Here is an 18,875-nt window from a genome sequence, read left to right on the forward strand (position 1 = left end):
CACATTTTATTGTGTAAATGTAGACTGAATGTAAAAGGTCATGAGTCGTGAATACTATGCACAACCTTCTGCTGTTTTAAAACCAGAGTAGTGCACAGTGCAGACTAAAATACGGTGTGTTAGGAAACCACAATTTCACAATCAGAACGTGTATTTATACCTTGAATGAACTGTTGCTGTGAGACTTTTAGAAGAAACAGATTGTAGTCGGACATGAAACGGAGCAGAGCTTATGTTTGCTGTCAGCGAGTCAGGCGCCCGCTTAGTGCAGGAAGAAGTCCCTGATGCGGGTGGCCTCGATCCAGGGGATGTAGGTGGCGGTGCGGGTGAAAACGCTGGGCTTGTTCTCCACGGTGCAGCCGATCGGACCGAAGCTCACCACGCCGTGAACCTCCCAGCGGTCCTGCCCCTGCTGGCACAGCAGAGGACCACCAGAGTCGCCCTGGGAGAGGAAGGAGGAGGAGAGAGAGATGAGTCGTGAGGTAAAAATAATGTCTCGCCTCTACTTCCAACACTGTCTGTAAATGTCAGTCCTACCTGGCAGGCAGCGGGCGGGCCCTCGGTGTCCCTGAACCCGGCACAGATCATGGAGTCTCGGACACGGTCGCCCCAGAATTTCTTCTGCCGGCAGGTCTTGAAGTCAATGATGGGCAGGCGGGCTTGATTCAGGGCTTCTGCGAGAGAAACGTTCTCCTTCCCACCTGGAATGTGTTCAAGAACAACAATTTCAATTCAAACCGCCTTTTTATCAACGCTAGCCAGACTGAAATAGATCCACAACTGTTACACACACTCATGATCACTGGCCTTTCCTATTGCACAACCAGCAGGTTGTCAATAGTTAATCAGTGGACCGAATGACCTTTTCCCCTTCTCATTTACACCCCCTCTCCTCCACTCACCCCGGGTGTCGCCCCAGCCGGTGACCCAGCAGTAGTGTCCTGGATTGAGGCTGATCTGCTTGCGCGGCAGGCAGGCGTAGCGGATGAAGTTTGAAGGGACGATGTCTTTGGCGGCCTTCACCAGGGCGATGTCGTAGTCCAGCTCGCTGTGAGCCGGGTAGCGGAAGTTCTCGTGCCGGTAGATCCTCTTCACAGGGAAAGTCCTCTCTGCCGTCTCTGAGCGCTTCAGCTTGTGCTTCCCCACGACGATCCTCCAGCTCCCAGCATCCTCCGCTTTACCTCTAATAGGCCAAAGAAATAGTTAAAGCGAGGCCTGTTTGTTTGTTTTTTGTTCTTCCCAAAAACTTATTTAAATCCCAACCAAATCTGATACTCTGCTAATGGTTTCTTACTTTTGGAAGCAGTGAGCGGCAGTGAGGATCCAGTTCTTGTGGATGAGAGTTCCTCCACAGACGTGGATGTAATGTTTACTTCCCCTGGGACGAACCTACGCGAAACAACCGTACAGCTCAGTGATTAGAGATTATTTGGTAACACTTTATAATAAGGGCACAAATCATATACTTGGGTAATGCTTAACTATTTATTGTATGCCATGATGATTGAATGCAGGACTCGATTACAGTTACAAGTACATTTCAGACCCTTTGCATTTGCCCCGTTAGTAGTATAGTACTATATACTAGTCCTATTGCAATAATTGTCTTCGCAATTTTTTGTTGGTGCAGAATATTGTGGCCGAGTTGGTGAGAAATCAAGACACCGCTGCACCAACAGATGATCAGAGACCTGGATACTGTTATGATCATGTACACAGCGAGGTGAAGGTTTTTCATGTTTCATGTAAACATATGAATCTGAATACAATCAAAACCAAGATTAGGCTCAAAACTGGGCTACAAGAGCTACTAATGTAAGTTCAATCCTTGTGAGAAAATACCTGACCTTAAAGTGTAGAGAGTTGAAGTATAGCTATTTAGATGGCAATACGTGAGCCGATTTTCTCTGTTTTACTTCAATTTAAATAGAATTTATTTGGTGGTTTTAGACAGTTGGACAGCTGAAACGAGTAAATTGAAACGTTACAGTGGCCTATGGGAACTTTTCATGGGCTTTTTTCTCTATATGTTTAGGTTTTATACACTAAAATATAAATTGTAAACATCAATCGCAAGTAAGAATTTGGCTGGGGTTAAATGTACGGGAGTTTTCTATGAGAAATGTCTTGCAGTCGCTTCAAGACCTCCCAATACTGAACCACACCAACACACAGGCAGATTTACCTGCAGAGAGACCTGCCAGGGCCACGAGTGAGGTCTGGCCTCGTTCCCGGACACAATCCTCTCGGCCATGTTGGGCTTGAAGTGAGCCATACCGCAGTCCCGAGGCCAGTCTGAGAGGAGAAGAGAACAAGGTGAAGCTCTTAAAACACTGAGCGGACATTCAAATCAACGTATGTTTTAGCAGGAGCCTTGGAGGTGTGTGTTTGTGCATGCGTTTGCCCTCACCCAGGTGGAGGATCTTGTGCTGCGGCCGTTGCTCGGGGATGAGCGTGTATGCAGCTGCTGGCAGAGATGCCTTGCTCAGCAGTAGCGGCAGCAGCAGAGACAGAAGGAGGAGCAGAGGGGGTCCAGGTACAGCCATCGTGTATCACATAATCAGAGGCCGGCACACATCCCACGCTATTTATACCAGGCAGCAATCGCACACAGGTGAACACATACAGTACGCACGCACACACACACAACAGCACGGACAATGAGCGGCGTCACAACAAAGGCCGAGCCCTGGATTGTTCTCCTGTAGCTGCGAGTTTCCACTGCCGCTGAGAAAAAGGGGATTTCGGGGAGTCCCATCAGCACTTTCACATACATATAGTATGCTCAAAGTACACCAACATGCACGCAGCACAAAGGCAATACAGCACTGTACACAAACATCGCATCATGTCACGTGACTTACAGCGGTGACACAGTGACCTGTGCATGACCTTGATCTCTGATATCACAAATCTCCACTATAGTTCATCCTGTGTAAACATGACTCGGGAGAAAAGATGTTATCGTTGTGTTTACCTGCCAAAGATGGCTTGTATGGACATTACCATTATTATAATCACTTGTCAATCACAACTGGGAGACGGAGGAGTTAACTGGGAGAGGAAAGACTAGAAGCTTGTGACAGATATATTGTTATCAGCTTATGACGTTGGCTGATAAATAACAAGGAATAGCAGTCGCGGACTCCATGAAGAGTCGCTCTCTATGTAGATATTAACGACTCATTCCAAGCTGATTAACACACAACAAAGAATCGTAGTTCCAGATGATTGTACACTAATGAAAACATAGTTGTGAATACTTCCAAATTTCTGCGGATAGATCCCTGAAATGCCACACACTGGCCCTTTAAGTGAAAGATTTCGACAACCTTTGGATGGATTGCCAGCAAATTTGGTTCGGACATAAATGTTCCCCTCTGGATGAATTGTAATAACTTTGCTGATCATTTGTCATCATAAGGTAAAAATGTCAACGTGTCCAATACTTTGGTTTATGACCAAATATCTGCAAAACGAACTACATCAGCATTAGATGGACCTTCTGTTTCACGCTAATGCATGCTAACATGCTAAACTAAGATGGTGAACCAGATTAACATTGTACCTGCTAAACATCAACATGCTCAACAGGTACAATCTATCCTCACAAAGCCACTTGCTTGGCAGTAGACTCTTAGTGTACGATTTCCTGTCACAATTATTAAAAACATTTTAAGAATTCCTTCGGGCTATTCATGCCAATTACAAAGAAACTTATTTTTATTATTTACAGTTGCCGGATGCTACAGAATAAATGGTATTTGGTGGATGATGAGTGACAGCTGCTCTTTTTTGACCTTCAAGCCCGAGCTTTGAAACTAAATCGGCATGTCTCGATACAAGAGGGCAGTGGAATATCTTTATGTCATTTTGGAATACATATATGAAACGCAATGGTAACCTTCATGCCCGCTCTACGCACATCTGTGAAAATATGACAACAATAACTGCAGTGGAAGCCACGAGTGAGTTGAGTCTGTGGGGAACGAGGGAGAATGTGCCCGCTCATCTGAATGGCAGCGCCTGAATGGTCAAACCTCACCACTGTGGTTCACCAAGTTTACATGCTACTCAACTTTGTGTATGTTTTCCACAGTGAATGAGGGAGTGTGGGATGATGAGGGACGGAGAGTTCAGTGTGTTTCTGAGTTGGTGTTCCCTAACAACATAATTGAGCTGAGTCACCTCCTGTGTAAATATTTAAGGGTAAATCCTGACATGTGCTTCCACAGCACTTATTTAGTTAGATCTTGGCTGGGCTTTTTTTCTTCTTATGTCCAGAGGAGTAAATCATCTTCGTTTGAAAGATTAATGACAAACAAAGACTCAAAAGTGTGCTAAACCAAAAAGTGCACAAATAGAAGTGGTGGCAGAAGTATTCAGGGATGTTGCTTAAGTATGTATTAACATCAGCTAAGTGTACTTAGTGTCCAAAGTTAAAGCATTAATTATGCAGAATTGTGCCTCTCGCAAGATTATACTATTACACATATTATGTAATGTGTAAGCAGCATTATGCTGTCAGCTTGGCAGGCAGAACTAGCTACTTTATATCCTGCTTAGTTACAGCGTATAATATTTTTAAAACACATTAACCTTAATAATGATAATAACTTTACATTATTTCCCTCTGAAATGTAATGAAGTAGACGGATCAAAGATGTATCTGTGTACAGGCCGTTCACTAACAAGACATTACAAGATATGTCCTGGTAGTTGTAGTCTTAGTCTTACTAATTTATATAGGTAATTCTTTACTTTCATGAAGACCTCATTGGAAAATGCATCTACCCATCATTGAACTGCAGAAAAACTGAACTGTTTTTAGAAAATAAATAAGTACAATAAATGAGTAAGTAATATATTCTTTATAGAAACGATGAATACTTTAATTGCATATTTACAACAAGCAACCCGTGACTGGCTTTTTTTATGGATGTTTTGTTCAAGCATTTTTTAGAAGAATAGTAACTCTAAATGAAAAGATAGATTACATTTAGTTTTTTATCCTAAAAACAGCAGCCTTTTTGGGACCTTTTCATCCAATAGAAATTACACTCTAAAAAAGTCAATCCTAATGACTGGAGGAAGAAAATTTTAAAAACCGTAGCTCAACTTTTTACCAAATGACAAAGAAAGTCTCAACAACAGCAGGATAAAACCACATGAAAGTGAGAGCTGCTCCCAACGTCAGTCAGTCCATTAGGAGGTCATTTGTGCAAATTGAGGACTCGATCAGCCATAGATAATTAAATTAAGATCCTGGATCAGTCATCTGCCTTGCTGAAGCCTCCACACCACCCAGGCTTCTTCAGTGCCCTTATCACACTCTTCTTGCGGCTGTGTCCACTCCCACTCGGAGATTTAGGATGGATGGTGCCTTCGTCTCCGTACACCTCATCTTCTTCTTTTGCATAAGCTGCCTCTGCTCTGCTTATCCTACGAACGGCTTCCTCCTTTTTCCCTCGGCCTTCCTCCTCCACCTCCCTGCACACTCCGTCTTCCTCTGGTGTCCCCTCACTCTCGCCCTCCGTACAAGCCGAGGTAATGATCATCACAGGCGGATGAAGATCCGGGACGATGGCCTTCACCACGTTCGATATGAGGGGAGGCTTCGGGGCTTTCTTCTTCTTCGAGGTATGCCTCGGGGTTTGGGGGCTGCTCTGGAGCTCCAGATGTTTCAGTATGGCCGTGCTCAGCACCGCCGGGTCCAGCGACGCTCCGTGAACGTCCCACGTCATCCCGTCCTCGTCCCACTGCACCTGCTTCATGCTGCCCCTCCTCCCATTCGCGTCCACGTCCCCGTCCTTCATTTTCAGACACGACCTCTTCCTCTCCAGATCGTGCGAGGAGGCCGAGTTGACGTCCCACGTCTGGTCTCCTAGCCTCACCTCCTCCTCCTCTTCCTCCTCCTCCTCCTCGCGGCTGCTCATTGGGAACATGCTGGAGGACGGGGACACCAGATTGGAGTTTGACCCCACTAAGCACTTCAGGTTTAGTCTTGATCCGGGCGGCGAGCCCAGGAAGGAGTGGGAGCCCATGTTGGAGTTGGACAGGTTCCTCCCGAGGCTCCACAGGGAATTGACGGGGGATATCGTCTGCACCGCTGCATCCACCAGCTCCAGCTGTGAGGTCATTGTACCTTCCTCCCTGAACCCCCTTGTGAGGGCCTCTCTGGCGTTCAAGTTGCACCTGCAGCAGTCCCCCAGTAGCGAGTCGCTCAAGGAAGAAACCAGGGGGGACTTCCAACCGCGACCTGTCGGATAGCTTGGCCCCGGCTGCCATGGCAGCTCAAGATGGCGAACTGAGCCTCCTCTTCCTGATTCCTGTTCATCTGCTGGAGAAGTAGGCGTGAAGTAGTTTAAAATTTGCGCCGGGCTTCTTACCTCTTCACTCTCCGATATCTCCGAGCCTCCAGGACTGTGCAGCTTCTCTACCACGTCGTCAACAAAGCATCCGGCATCCAATGACGCACCTCCTTCTGCTAAGTTAACGGACGACGCGACCGGGGATGGGAATATAAAACAAAGAGGTTTATTCTCCAGGAAGCCCTCGTCCTCTGTGCCGGTCAGCTGGAGCAGATTGGGGGAGTGCGCCGGCAAGGGTGAGAAGGTGTGAGCCGGCATGGGGGACGTCAGTGGAGAGGGTTTGGTGGAGGACGCAAGTGAGTCTTCCTGCTCATGTGTGCTCAGCGTTCGAGTTGAAGAAGTAAAAGGATCTTTCCGTGGTAGAGTTGGTGTCTGTAGAGGGGAGATGAAGGACGACGGTGTGGTCGGTGACGAGCCGGGTTTGCACACCGGAGAACAAGGGGTTTCCTGGGTCAGACTCGAGGGGCGCGAGGTCCCGCCTTTCCACACGACCGTGTCCGGGGTGCTGCTGCGGCTGTGCGTGCTGCTGCTGCTGCTGCACGCGCTCCAGCGGTGCATGTTGGCGATCCAGCGCTCGCTGAGGGCCGGCGGGCCGAGCGCGTCCACGTGTTGGGCCGAGAGCGACGGCTGCTGGCTGCCGGCGGGGCTGATGTGCTGCCACATGTGCGGGTGCAGCTGCTGCAGCGTCACCGAGTTCCGCTCGGCGTGAGTGTTGGTGCTGGAGCTGCGCCTCAGGTCCACGCGGGTCCAGGCCGGGTCCCGCTTGTGCGGAGGCCCCGTCGCCATGACCACGTCCATGGAGCTCTTGGAGAGGGAGAAAATGGGTGCCTGGTCGTCGGTGCAGTAAGAGGACGACTGACTGACTGAACGACAGACCGGCTGGTAGCTCTCGGACGCGGGGCGTCCGGGCCTGGCCATGGCAACGGCGCCAAGCTGCAAAGAAGACACAGATTTAATTTTTTTTTTATCCTTAAATCTTCAAATAGTAATTTGTTTGTGCCACTTGTGAGGACACTCATTGACCTCATGTATTTCCTCGCCTCTTACCCGACCTTAACCATCACAACCAAACCCCGAACCCCAAACCCTTACAACTCAACTAAACCTGATTCTAACCTGAACCTTAAAACCAAGTCGCAACCCTCAAATAGGCCTTTGATGAAGTGGAAGGACCGGCCAAAATGTGTTCACTTCTCAAAACATTTCCTCACCCTGAAGGTCTAAAACTCAAACTGGTCCTCACAAAGATAGATATCCAAGTCCAAACACACAAAGACTCCTAAAGACAGGCACTCCCAGATTACCCTAATGGGATTACACAATCCAGATTAATTGATTATTGAGAGAAAATGTAGATTGATTGAGACGGCTTAAGTGAGCCTTCAGTTGAGAGAAAAAATGCAAAAAGAAATGCAGGGACAGTGAGAATGAACGGTAGAAATTAGAACAAATTACAATTAACTAACTTTATTCACTTTTATTTTGTATCTGCCCAATATCCTGCGGGGCCTCTTCTGTGTATTTATGCCTTTTTAAAAAGATGATTCAACCAGTTCTTCAATCTCTCGCTTACCAAAAATCTATATCACCAACTGATTTATTGGAGTAAAACCACATCAATCCATATTTTTGTTCAAACTAACTACCAAAAATGTCAAATCCACCTTTGTCCCAGACTTTCGACCACTGCCATACCTTCACAATGTGTATGTACTGAAAGAATAAACAGCCAGTTAACCCGAAGAAATGTGTGCTCAAAAATACAGCGCAAAGTGCAGATAAAAGAGAAAAAAAAGCGTCTTACCTTCTCAGTTCACGCCTGGTGTCCTGTTTTGCCCTCTGTCCTGGCACAGAGAAGGCAGCGCTAAATGGCGTCTCTCCTTCCTCCCCTCATTCCTCCTGCTCCTCTTCCCTCACTTCTTAAGAAAAGCTGCCGCCCTCCGATCCCCAAACACACACCGCTGAGACTCGTCTTCGGCTCGATCTCGTTCTTCTGTCTCTCCTCTCGTAACCTGACCTCATGTGACGTTGGCATCAGAGTGAAAATGAGGATTTCTCTCTGTGAATGTGTTGTGCACATATGCGTGTGTGTGAAAGACAGAGGGCCATTACTCTACCTTCAGCTCTGAGGATTAGCTGTCATCCCATTAGCTGCCGTCCAATCTCTGGACAGTCTGAGTGTGTGTGTGTGTGTGTGTGTGTGTGGGGAAAAGCTAATAAGCATTTTGATTCCAGGCTAAGCTCAGGTCATTAGTCAGAGCAGCCGGGTTTCATGTCTTCTATTTAGTTTCAAGTGTCAAATATTATGGCAATCCATCCAACAGTTTTTGAGAGTGCACTAAACGTTAAACCCATGCCGGAGCCTGAGGAAAAGTCAGAGGATCACCAAAGTCAGTAGGATTCATCCTCTTGGTACCATGGATACATGTACCGAATTTCATGGAAGTTCTTCAAATAGTTGTTCAGATATTTTAGTTATTATAACTGAAATATCTGTGTTTCTAAATGTGGTCCTTTTATTTTAAAGAGACATTACAATGGGAATAGTATACAAACATTTAAAAAAAAGAATTAATACCACCGTGAAACTTTCCGAGTTAACTTACATTTGAGGCAATTCATTTAACAGTCGTTAAAAAAGAAATGAAAAATGACAATTTTCTCCATGTTTTCATTAAAAGAATGTTGTATAAATCAAGCTCTGAATGATAAATGAACAAACTCCTCAGCAAAAACCTTGAGAATACAGATGGGCAGTAAACTGCAACGGTTGGTATATGTAAGTATTAGTGAAGGGGGCTCAGACTTTGAGAAAAGAATAACCTAATTTAGAGAAAACGTCTTTTGAAGATGTGTATTATAAAATCACGTACAGTTTGAAGACACTACAGGTGAATAGGGTAAAACAAAAAATCACCATGACACTTCCCCATTGGATAACTTGTATTAAGACAATATTTTTGTTATATTACAAGTTTTCTAAAATGTTATGTTTAAATATGCAATAGTGCCATTATTTAACGGTAACTTCTGGTGAATTTAGGAGAACACAAAGTAGTAAAATAATCACCTAAATGTGTCTTTTAGATGTATTCTTCCCACTAGTTTGCAATGTTGTATGAAGGAATGAATGAATAGTTGCAAAACAGTTCAATAATAGTGTCTCCCCTTGAAGCCAGATAACGGCATGACATGGTGAGAATCATCCAGCTGGGCCGTTTTTTCTCTGCTCTCCAGGGTCACATCACTTCACAGGTCAACAACAAGAGACTCACACGTTAACAACTAATGCTACAGAAGTAGCTTCAGACTCTCAGACTGAGGAATACTCATGGCAGGTAACCAGTAAACCGCATTGCATCCATATATTTGACCGACGTCTGGGTTTAATCCCGTTAATGTGTTGGTTCAGACCAGGTGTCACTGCTTGCTGTTGGAGTGTCTGTGGGTCTCCTGCTGCTGCTGCTGCTTGGTCTGAGTGGGTGTTATCTGTGGAGGAGGAAGAGGAGGGAGAAAGGTCGTAGTCAATACGAGGAGCTGCTCTCTACAGTGCCTTCAGTCCCGGCAGGCTCTGCTCCGGTGATCCAGGTGTCTCAGGACTCCTTGGCCATGTTAGTACCACAAAATAAACACACACAGTCCTGCATGTTATCAAGTTTTATGTGGAACATTACAAAAGTTATATTTTTCCAGTTATCTATTTATATACATACATTTTTGAAGCACTTATTTGTCTTTTTGATCAGATAGTTTACAGTCAAGTGCTCACAAGAGCGGGTTTGACCCGTGAGAAAATAAAGTCGATGAATAGTAATATTAACGATAATAAATATTCACAACAGGCATACAGGAAGACTCATACATGTCGGTTACAAAGGATGTGTTGCATATTATTTCATGAAAAAAAAAGAATACGTCAAGAGAAAAATACTTTTTTCTTCAAGACAGCACAGTAGATGACCTAAGAAGGCGGATCTACTCTACATACATACATACATACATACATACATACATACATACATACATATAATGGGGCAAGACCACTCCCAGCTTTATAGACAAGCTGGAGAACCTTAACGTCTAAGTGCATATACTTGAAGCCAATAATGTAGTGATTTGAGGACAGGTGTAATGCGCTATGTTTATATTTAAAAATACTTTTAAAAAGCAAATTTAATCACCTGGAGAAAAACGATAGGCACAAAACCAGCAGTTGTTTTCAAACAAACAAGATTGAAGTGATGACAAAACAATGACAAAAAATCCTTTGCAACACGTTGGTGCCTCTAAGCGAAGCAGAAAAGTGAGCTTCAGGTGAAGAACAGCATCCTTTACATGGAAGTATCAGAGTTTTTGGGACCTGCGGTCTTGATTTGAGTTGCATCTAAAATGCTGCTTTAATTTCCCCACTGACGGACTAATAAAGGATTATCTTATCTTATCTTAAGCCACAATTTGTGTGTGTGTGTGTGTGTGTGTGTGTGTGTGTGTGTGTGTGTGTGTGTGTGTGTGTGTGTGTGTGTGTGTGTGTGTGTGTGTGTGTGTGTGTGTGTGTGTGTAAGACCCCGTGAGATCCCTTTCACCTTGCCTCCTCGCTTCACAACACAAAACCCCGGCGAGCTGAAAGATGAAGAGGAGAAGGAGGAGGAGATGAAGATGGAGGCCCAGAGGGACATACTAGCTCATCGTGGGTCACTCTCAGTAAGGAGTAAGGTCATCACTGACTTTTATTTTGCTGAATAGGTTCAATTAAAGTAATTGGAAACCTAAATCCAAGTATAATTGGTGCTGACTGATGATTTCCTTGCTGGAGGATGGTACCCGGTGGGCACGGTGCTGGCCGGCCTCTACGCCGTCCCCCCTCTCAGCGAGGTGGTGGCGCCTCCTCCCGGCATGGCCACCCGTCTCTGCTTCTCCGTGGAGTACCGGCACGGCAGCGAGCAGCTCCTGGTCTCCCTGCTCCGCCTCGGCAACCTCCCACCCCGCTTCCACGGCAACGTCACGCTGGTGGAGCTGCGGCGTCTCCCCGACGACCGCCGGCCCCGCCAGGCCAAGGCCCGGGCCACGGGGCCCGACCCGGAGTTCAACGACTGCTTCGTTTTCCAGGCAAGGGTCCGGGACGTTAACACGCGGAGGAATGTAGGCAACCGAAGCGTCAAAAGAGCAGCTTGTGTCTCACACACTTTGTGTGTGTGTGTGTGTCTCTCCCCACACAGGTGTCAGGTGTGTGCGTGCCTCAGAGCACCCTGAGCGTGTGCGTGCTGAGTGTGGAGCAAGATGGCAAGCGCCACGCGGTGGGCAGGGTGCTGTTTCCTCTGGAGGGCGAGCTCGGCCAGGCCGGCAGGGTGCTCTGGAGGGACCTGGAGACCGAGGACCACACACAGGTACTTTTACTCAAGTAAAACTTAAGTACTGTTGTTGGGTAGAGATTTGAAGTACTGGCACGAAACTTGAATAATTCAATTGAATGCAACTTTACACTTTTATTCCACTAGTTATTTCTGACAGTTTTACTTAATTTTCACCATGTTTCCAAATGTGGTGATTAGATAAAAGATAAACTGAAGAAGGAAGTTTTTTTGTATGTCGAGAAAACTCTACTAACTTTACTAAAAATACTTTTTTAGTAAATTAACTTTTTAAAAAGCCTTTTTATCACAAAGCTGAAAACGCGGCCTACTTTAGAGCTCATGAAAAACCTTTTAGAGACCTGAAATGCTACAAACGTGATGATCTGTATGTATGTATGTATGTATATATATATATATATATATATATATATATATATATATATATATATATATATATTGTCTTAGACTTGTAATGTTGTAATATGATATTCATGTTGTCTTTTCCTGGTTGCATTAAGGAAAAGTGATGTCATGTTCTGTTCCAACTAGACTGTTCTTGCTGTTCTATTATTTATTTAACAACTAAGTCATTATTTCCACATTACTGATGATTATTTATTAGAAATTTAATTTTGTAAATATTTTGTGAAATCAACAATATTGATATATTGTGATTATTTATTTATTTTTTATTATTTTTTCTCCATATCGCCGAGTGCTATGGTAGACTACTTTCATAGTGTTGCATTCATACTTTTACTGAAGTAAAAGATCTGAATACTTCTTCCACTGACAGGTGCACACAGAAACACACAGGATATCTAAATGTGCACAAAATTAAAATAATTTCTCCATCTCTAATCCGTGCCAGTGCTCAGAGCTTGGTGATGTGCAGATTTCTCTCAGCTACAGTCCTTCTCTGCAGCGCCTCTCCGTGCTCGTCCTGAGGGCTCGAGGCCTACAGCTGCTCACAGATGCAGGTAAGTATTTTCCGGGGAAAAGCTTTTGGACGTGTGTCCACGTTTGCTCCGGTCATCTGAAATCTTCACAGGTTTGAAAATATGAAACAAATCTACTGAGCTAAGTCGCTTTGCATCTGTCTGTTTCCCCAGGTGTGTATGTCCAGGTGAGCTTACAGATACACACTCAGGTGGTGAAGATGAAGCGCAGCTGCGTGGTGACAAGTCCAAACGACCCCTATTTCCACCACAGGATGACCTTTAAACTGCGCCCGCAGCACCTGGACGAGGCCTGCCTGAGATTTGAGCTGCAGCAGCCAAACGCCGTGCGCTCAGGTGAAAGGAGTGAACTCGATGTGTTTGCTATGTGTCTGATGTCAGCTGTGTGTTCACTGTAACTCTGCTCCATCTGTGTTGTTCTCCCAGAGCCTCCGGCCCTGCTGGGAGTGCTGGTGTTGGGCCCCTTCATGTACGCCAGGGGCCAGCAGCTGCAGCATTGGATGGACATGGTCAACACGCCACAGGAGCCGGTTGAACTGTGGCACGGACTGGGCAGAGCCACTTAAATGCTTATGAACCCTGTCTTAATGGGGCAGAAAACAGACGCCCAATCCTCAGAAGCAACTTTAAAACGTTTAATTCTGAAGTTATTATCTCTAATCCAGAACCAGATCCTTTAATAATCACCCACACCTGAATCATATGTGAACCTTTCATTCTACAGCACAGACTCTTTCTTTCTTATTTCCTAAAATTCTACTTACTTAACTTAATGTGGATGTACTACTTTATTAATATCTAAACAACTAGAAAATATTTGATTTCTTTGTTTCTTTAAGATCAGTTTTGCAACCTCTAATTAAGTATCTTGCAGCTTGAAATTGGAAGATAGTTTATATTGTACACCTTTGTAATATTTCACAGTATCATTCAAATATGCATAGAAGATTTAATGTGTGGAATAAAGTGACAGAGTGAAATCGACACATTTTCTTTTTCAGTGTCATTATTGCTGTTTTTGATTACCTTTTTATAACACATCTTTTGTTGCAGTGTTTGGCTTCATGATTTATAATTGGAAAAACTGAACAATAACTATATCAAAGTTATCTGTTTGTAAGCTAAGCATCAATGAAAATATGGTTAAAACAGCATTAAATATGAATGTAGAGAAGAAAACTAGGAACGCCAACGGGGGAAAAAATAAATCTGCAGTAAAAGCCTCGTTTAATTTGAAAAGATTCTACAGAGTTATTATATTTTAACATATATTATGCATTTTACTTGGAGGTCAAGATTTAATATGTATTACATGCGATCAGTTTAAAAAATAGAAATTATTATAAATGAGACTACTAAATTAGTATATTACATAGTTAAACTAGTTGACATAATTAAAATACTGCTTCCATGAATACATCAATACAATTCATATATACATTTTTTTGTGATTTATATATATACATATTCTTTTTTGGGTGATAGATATATTTTTTTTTTTTTCAAGGTATTAAATCATGAAAAGCACTTCTCGATGTAGTCCACGAGGTGGCGCCCTCTACTTTGACATCACTGCGCGCAGCCGCAGTTCACCACCGAGTGTTAAAGCGGAAGTGAAAGAGTAGTCGATGGACGTGGAGCTCATTTAAACGTCTTCACCGGTCATATCGGGGTTTTCATCTTGTTTTAACACCATGAAGATAAACGAGAACACTTTACTGGAGGGAAACAAAGTCGTGTTGGTTCCTTACAATGCGAAGCACGTGCCCAGGTAACACCAACGGCTGCTGTGAGACGCACGAGAGCACCGTTACATGTATTTATACATTTATTTATGTGCTCCTCGCTGATGTTTTCTTGTTGCAGTGTTTGGCTTCATGTTTAAATATAGTGATTTGATTCCGTAATAAAGGGTTAGCTTCTTTCTAATTATCTTTTAACAAATACAGTATAGTGCTGTACTTAAATACAACTTTAAGTATTTTAACTTTACATGACCAGTTCTAATGAATGCTACTACTTCCCTACATTTATCTTTAGTCGTTAACTTACCTTTTAGATTTAGATAATTAAATATAAATTAACTAATAAGTTATGATGTATTATTATAGGTTTAGCTACCCTGCAGTGTGAAATTAGTCCCACCTTTACCTGAAATATTAAAGTGCATGCTTCACTGATTTATAATCCAGTTATAATGTATACATTGTTCCTAAATAGGCCAGTCTTCATAATGAGTACTTAGACTTTTGCTAAATTATTTATCTGTATTTTGCTGCTAATATTTTTGTTCTTTAATTTAAGTAAGATTTAAATACAGGACTTTTAACAGAGAATTTGACTTCAGTAAAATAGTTTGTCTTCCAGCACTGGATTAGTTTAATACAAGTCAGTCACATTTTAAACATAACTAAAAGTTATCCACCCTGCTCTCAGGCTGTATATCTGAAATCTGACTATTAGTCAGATCTAAATCATAATTGAAGTCTATCTTTTTGAAAGTATCTAACCTGGCCAGATATAAAAAGTAATGAAGATAATGATCAAGACTTCTCGTTCACTGACCGACCTTTCAATCTCAGTTTTTGTAAGACAACATCGAGGACTTCAGTGCTTTCTGTGTCTGCTATCCGCCTGTTTCAGGTATCACGAGTGGATGAAGTCTCCTGAGCTGCAGCAGCTGACCGCTTCAGAGCCGCTGACCCTGGAACAGGAGTACGACATGCAGAGGAGCTGGAGGGAAGACGATGACAGTAAGCGGCCTTCTTCCTGCTTATGCACACATAAAAAAATAACATTTTCAGTCCTCATAAAGAGCCGACATGTATTAACAAACATCCTTTTGCCCGTAACTTTGAACCGGTTTTCCACGGATATGATATGAAAATTAGAGATCGCACCTTTCTGAGGTCATAGACGTGTAAAAAAGCTGTTTTATTATTATAATCCATTTAAAATCTGTCTTTTCCAGAGTGCACATTCATCATTTTGGCCAACCAGCAGTGGGCAGACAGCAGCGTAGAAGAGGAGCAGTGCATGGTGGGAGATGTCAACATCTTCCTGACCGACCCCACAGACCCAACACTGGCTGAACTGGAGATCATGATAGCGGGTAAGCATTATAAAACATCTGCAATCAACCTGTGCTTTGATTTACACACATTGACCGTTTATCTCTCCGTTTCAACGCTGCACTTGTTTGTATTTTTCCTCCTCTGATATTTAGGAGGTTTCTTGTTTTGAACAGAGCCCAGTCACAGAGGCAAAGGCATCGGGAGAGAGGTGACGCACATGATGATGAGCTACGGTGAGCAGCTTACAGTCCGCCAGGAGGCTCGTCAACCGCTCAAATTTACAAAACACGTGTTGTTACTGAGAGTAGAGGGACAGAAAGTTAAAGCCGCTGTGTAGAATTTAAATATTCTCACTTTTTTTGCCTGGTTTCAGACCTCTTGAATTCTCTTTCAAGTAGCTCTCGTGTTTTGCTCGTTGTCAGCTGTTTTCCTAAAAATAGCAACCGAAGAATTGCTACGTGAATGTACAACAATGAGATCGACGCAGCTGTACAGATTAAGAGACGACTCACAGGAACGACTCTTACGTCGTCATATTTCTCTGATTTTTCAGCAACAACAACATCTAAACAGAACAAAAACATACTTACTTTCCTGTTATTTTTGTCCTTACTATTCTAAATTGTACACAAAATACACAAAATAAATTACAAAATACTTCCATGTATATCATATTGTACATACTCACCACAATGAAGTATATAAAAAAAGAAAACAAACATACACTGCACCAACTCCCGCACAAATTATCGGAAATTTTCAGCAAACTTTTTTGAGAAACATTAGGAAGTCGCTTTAATCACGTGAAAATTATACAGCCTAGAATTGTTTTTCTTTTGGGTTTTAAATCACGTTGATGGTGATCTTGTCTTCCACCAGGAGTCACCAAACTTGGAGTCAAAAAGTTTGAAGCGAAAATTGGGCTGAACAACCAGGTCAGCATCGCCATGTTCAAGAAACTCCACTTCCAGGAGGTAATGAGATCACATGATCGCGAGCACAGAGCGCCTTGTACGCCAGTGTAAACCGCCGTCCTCGGCTCTCTTGCAGGCGTCGGTGTGCGAGGTGTTCAAAGAGATGACCCTCGAGATGACGGTGGACGAGTCCGTTCGGACGAGGCTGCTGGAGGACACGGCCGACATGAAGGAGAGAGACTACAGACAGACGTGCAGCAGCAGACGGGGACACGTTTCACAGTGAAGCGCTAAAGACTGCCGGCTGTGACGGAGACCGCTCTTCACCATGGAGGGTAAACAGAAATCTGGTGTGTGCTGTGAACCTTTCAGACATTTACACACATCCGCAGAGGTCGATTTACTCAAGTACTGGTTCTTGTTTTCCACGCTGCTACATTTCAGAAGGAAATACTGTGCTTTTCATGTTAATTTATCTGACAGCTGGAGTGACTAGTTTCACTGTTTGGCCAAAAGTGTTCAGATACTCCTGCATGTGATGCTCTCCACACGACGTGCCCTCATTCAATGAGGTCGGGCATGGATGCTGGGAGGTGAGGCCTGGCTTCCTGTTCATCCCAAAAGGTTGTTGAGGTCAGTGTTGGTTAGAAAACTAAATTCTTCATGGACCCTGCTTTGTGCAAAAGGATATTTTCGTGTTGAAAGGATCTTCTCCCAAAGTTGAAAGTTTATCATTGTTTACTGTCGCATTGGGGTTTCCCTTAATTGAAACTAAGGGGCCTAACCCAAACCATATCAACTCTATCTATCTATTGGTCATATATTGTTTATTGCAGATTCAGATCTTTCTATCAACATGAGATTAATGTCTAATTTTTCAGTGTTACTTTCTGTCTTTTATTTATTTTTCGTTCCTTTTTCTGTCTTTCATTCCTCTTTGATCAGGAGACACTCTGCTCTTCTTTTTAAATCACTGTTTTCTTTTCGTTGGATACGTCAGCACATTTTGCTGATAATACTTGAGTAAAAATTCGGAGTATAAAACTTGTGGAGTATTTCTTTCCGTTTCAGTATTGCAACTTTTGGGTGATGCGTCTTCCACAACTGTTCAGATCAAACAAACAAGGTGTTAAGTAGAGAGCTTTACAGGTGCTGGAGGTGTATTTTGCATGGATATATGTTTGTTTCTAGTGTGTGTTAATTCTATTTGAATCCTCATCAATTGAAAACACAAAACCTCATGATTTAAGATCCTAAATCACAGCGATCATGTAACTGTAAAATTAATAAATGAAGATTTAAAAAGGTGAAAGGCAAGTTTGAGCCTCTTTACATTCAGTTCAATGCAACGTTGACTTATTCTTTGGGAGTGAACTCCAAACAGTTACAGAAGAGACCAAACCATTTAATTGAGTGTTATTTTGTTTTCTGTGGAAAAGCTGTGTGCTCGTTAAGGGGTTAACAATGCTGACTAAAACATTTAGGTGCAGAATAAATCCTGTAGGGAAAAAGTAGCATTTCTATTTTCTGGTGCACAACGCCTGAGGCCTAATCGGAGTGAAACGCATCTCTTACATTACAACAACTCATCATATCGCTCATGTTCCTCCTAATTGCCACATTAGTCTGCGGCATTTCTCATCTGCGGCTTTCTTATTTTCTCCTTCAAAACCGGAAGCTTAATGGATCAGCTTTCATATCGCACCACATGACCCCAAATGTGATCCATATCATTCTAACTTATTGTATCCTATTAAACCTCAGTGTGCTATTTCCTCCTCCGACAGTCAAGTAATTAAAATAATTATTTTTGCAAGAAAAAGAACATCCAGCATGTAGTTTAGTCTTTTTTTAAGGTCCACTCTTTTTTAAATGTCTTATTTAATGATAGTTGTACTGTTGCTGTGAATGTACCCACAGTTATGAATAAAGTATCAATCAGCAGTCTGGCATACTCCACTGTGACATTGTTCTGACTTTTTTGCAGTTGACTACTAGGACTACTTTTTTTTTTTTTTAATCCTTTAACCTAATATTTGATTTTTATTTTACTTTTTTTGACATAATTTAGTATGACCTTTCCACAGTTTTGGAAATACAATGACTTATTTTATTACTTTGTTTCCACAGTTTGACCTACAATATTAAAGTTATTTTTTTCCCCTTCTTAAATCTTTCTTAATTCTTAATTTCCTGATATAAATCA

General features: G+C 43.0%; 3 protein-coding genes across 3 annotated transcripts; 2 read left to right on the forward strand and 1 right to left on the reverse strand.

The window, feature by feature from the left end:
- Nucleotides 1–262: 262 nt before the first annotated feature.
- LOC306733258 (chymotrypsin-like elastase family member 2A) lies at nucleotides 263–2,546 on the reverse strand (the record flags this gene model as incomplete). Its single annotated transcript, XM_079214470.1, has 6 exons — nucleotides 263–442; nucleotides 538–701; nucleotides 903–1,183; nucleotides 1,295–1,389; nucleotides 2,186–2,295; nucleotides 2,411–2,546. 6 exons carry the CDS (start codon nucleotides 2,544–2,546, stop codon nucleotides 263–265), a joined length of 966 nt encoding a protein of 321 aa, XP_079070596.1.
- A 6,178-nt stretch (nucleotides 2,547–8,724) lies between these two features.
- On the forward strand, nucleotides 8,725–13,247 carry syt15 (synaptotagmin XV; the record flags this gene model as incomplete). The annotated part of the gene is made up of 8 exons (XM_079237289.1): nucleotides 8,725–8,761; nucleotides 9,784–9,982; nucleotides 10,934–11,079; nucleotides 11,185–11,477; nucleotides 11,588–11,755; nucleotides 12,594–12,702; nucleotides 12,835–13,017; nucleotides 13,108–13,247. The coding sequence occupies 8 exons, from the start codon at nucleotides 8,725–8,727 to the stop codon at nucleotides 13,245–13,247; spliced, it is 1,275 nt and encodes a 424-aa protein (XP_079093415.1).
- Nucleotides 13,248–14,375: 1,128 nt separating this feature from the next.
- Nucleotides 14,376–16,955, forward strand: nat9 (N-acetyltransferase 9; the record flags this gene model as incomplete). Its single annotated transcript, XM_079237290.1, has 6 exons — nucleotides 14,376–14,452; nucleotides 15,325–15,434; nucleotides 15,653–15,793; nucleotides 15,929–15,988; nucleotides 16,635–16,729; nucleotides 16,806–16,955. The coding sequence occupies 6 exons, from the start codon at nucleotides 14,376–14,378 to the stop codon at nucleotides 16,953–16,955; spliced, it is 633 nt and encodes a 210-aa protein (XP_079093416.1).
- Nucleotides 16,956–18,875: the final 1,920 nt, after the last annotated feature.

Source organism: Taurulus bubalis (genome assembly GCF_910589615.1).
Source record: "Taurulus bubalis genome assembly, chromosome: 2".
Taxonomy (NCBI): Eukaryota; Metazoa; Chordata; class Actinopteri; order Perciformes; family Cottidae; genus Taurulus; species Taurulus bubalis.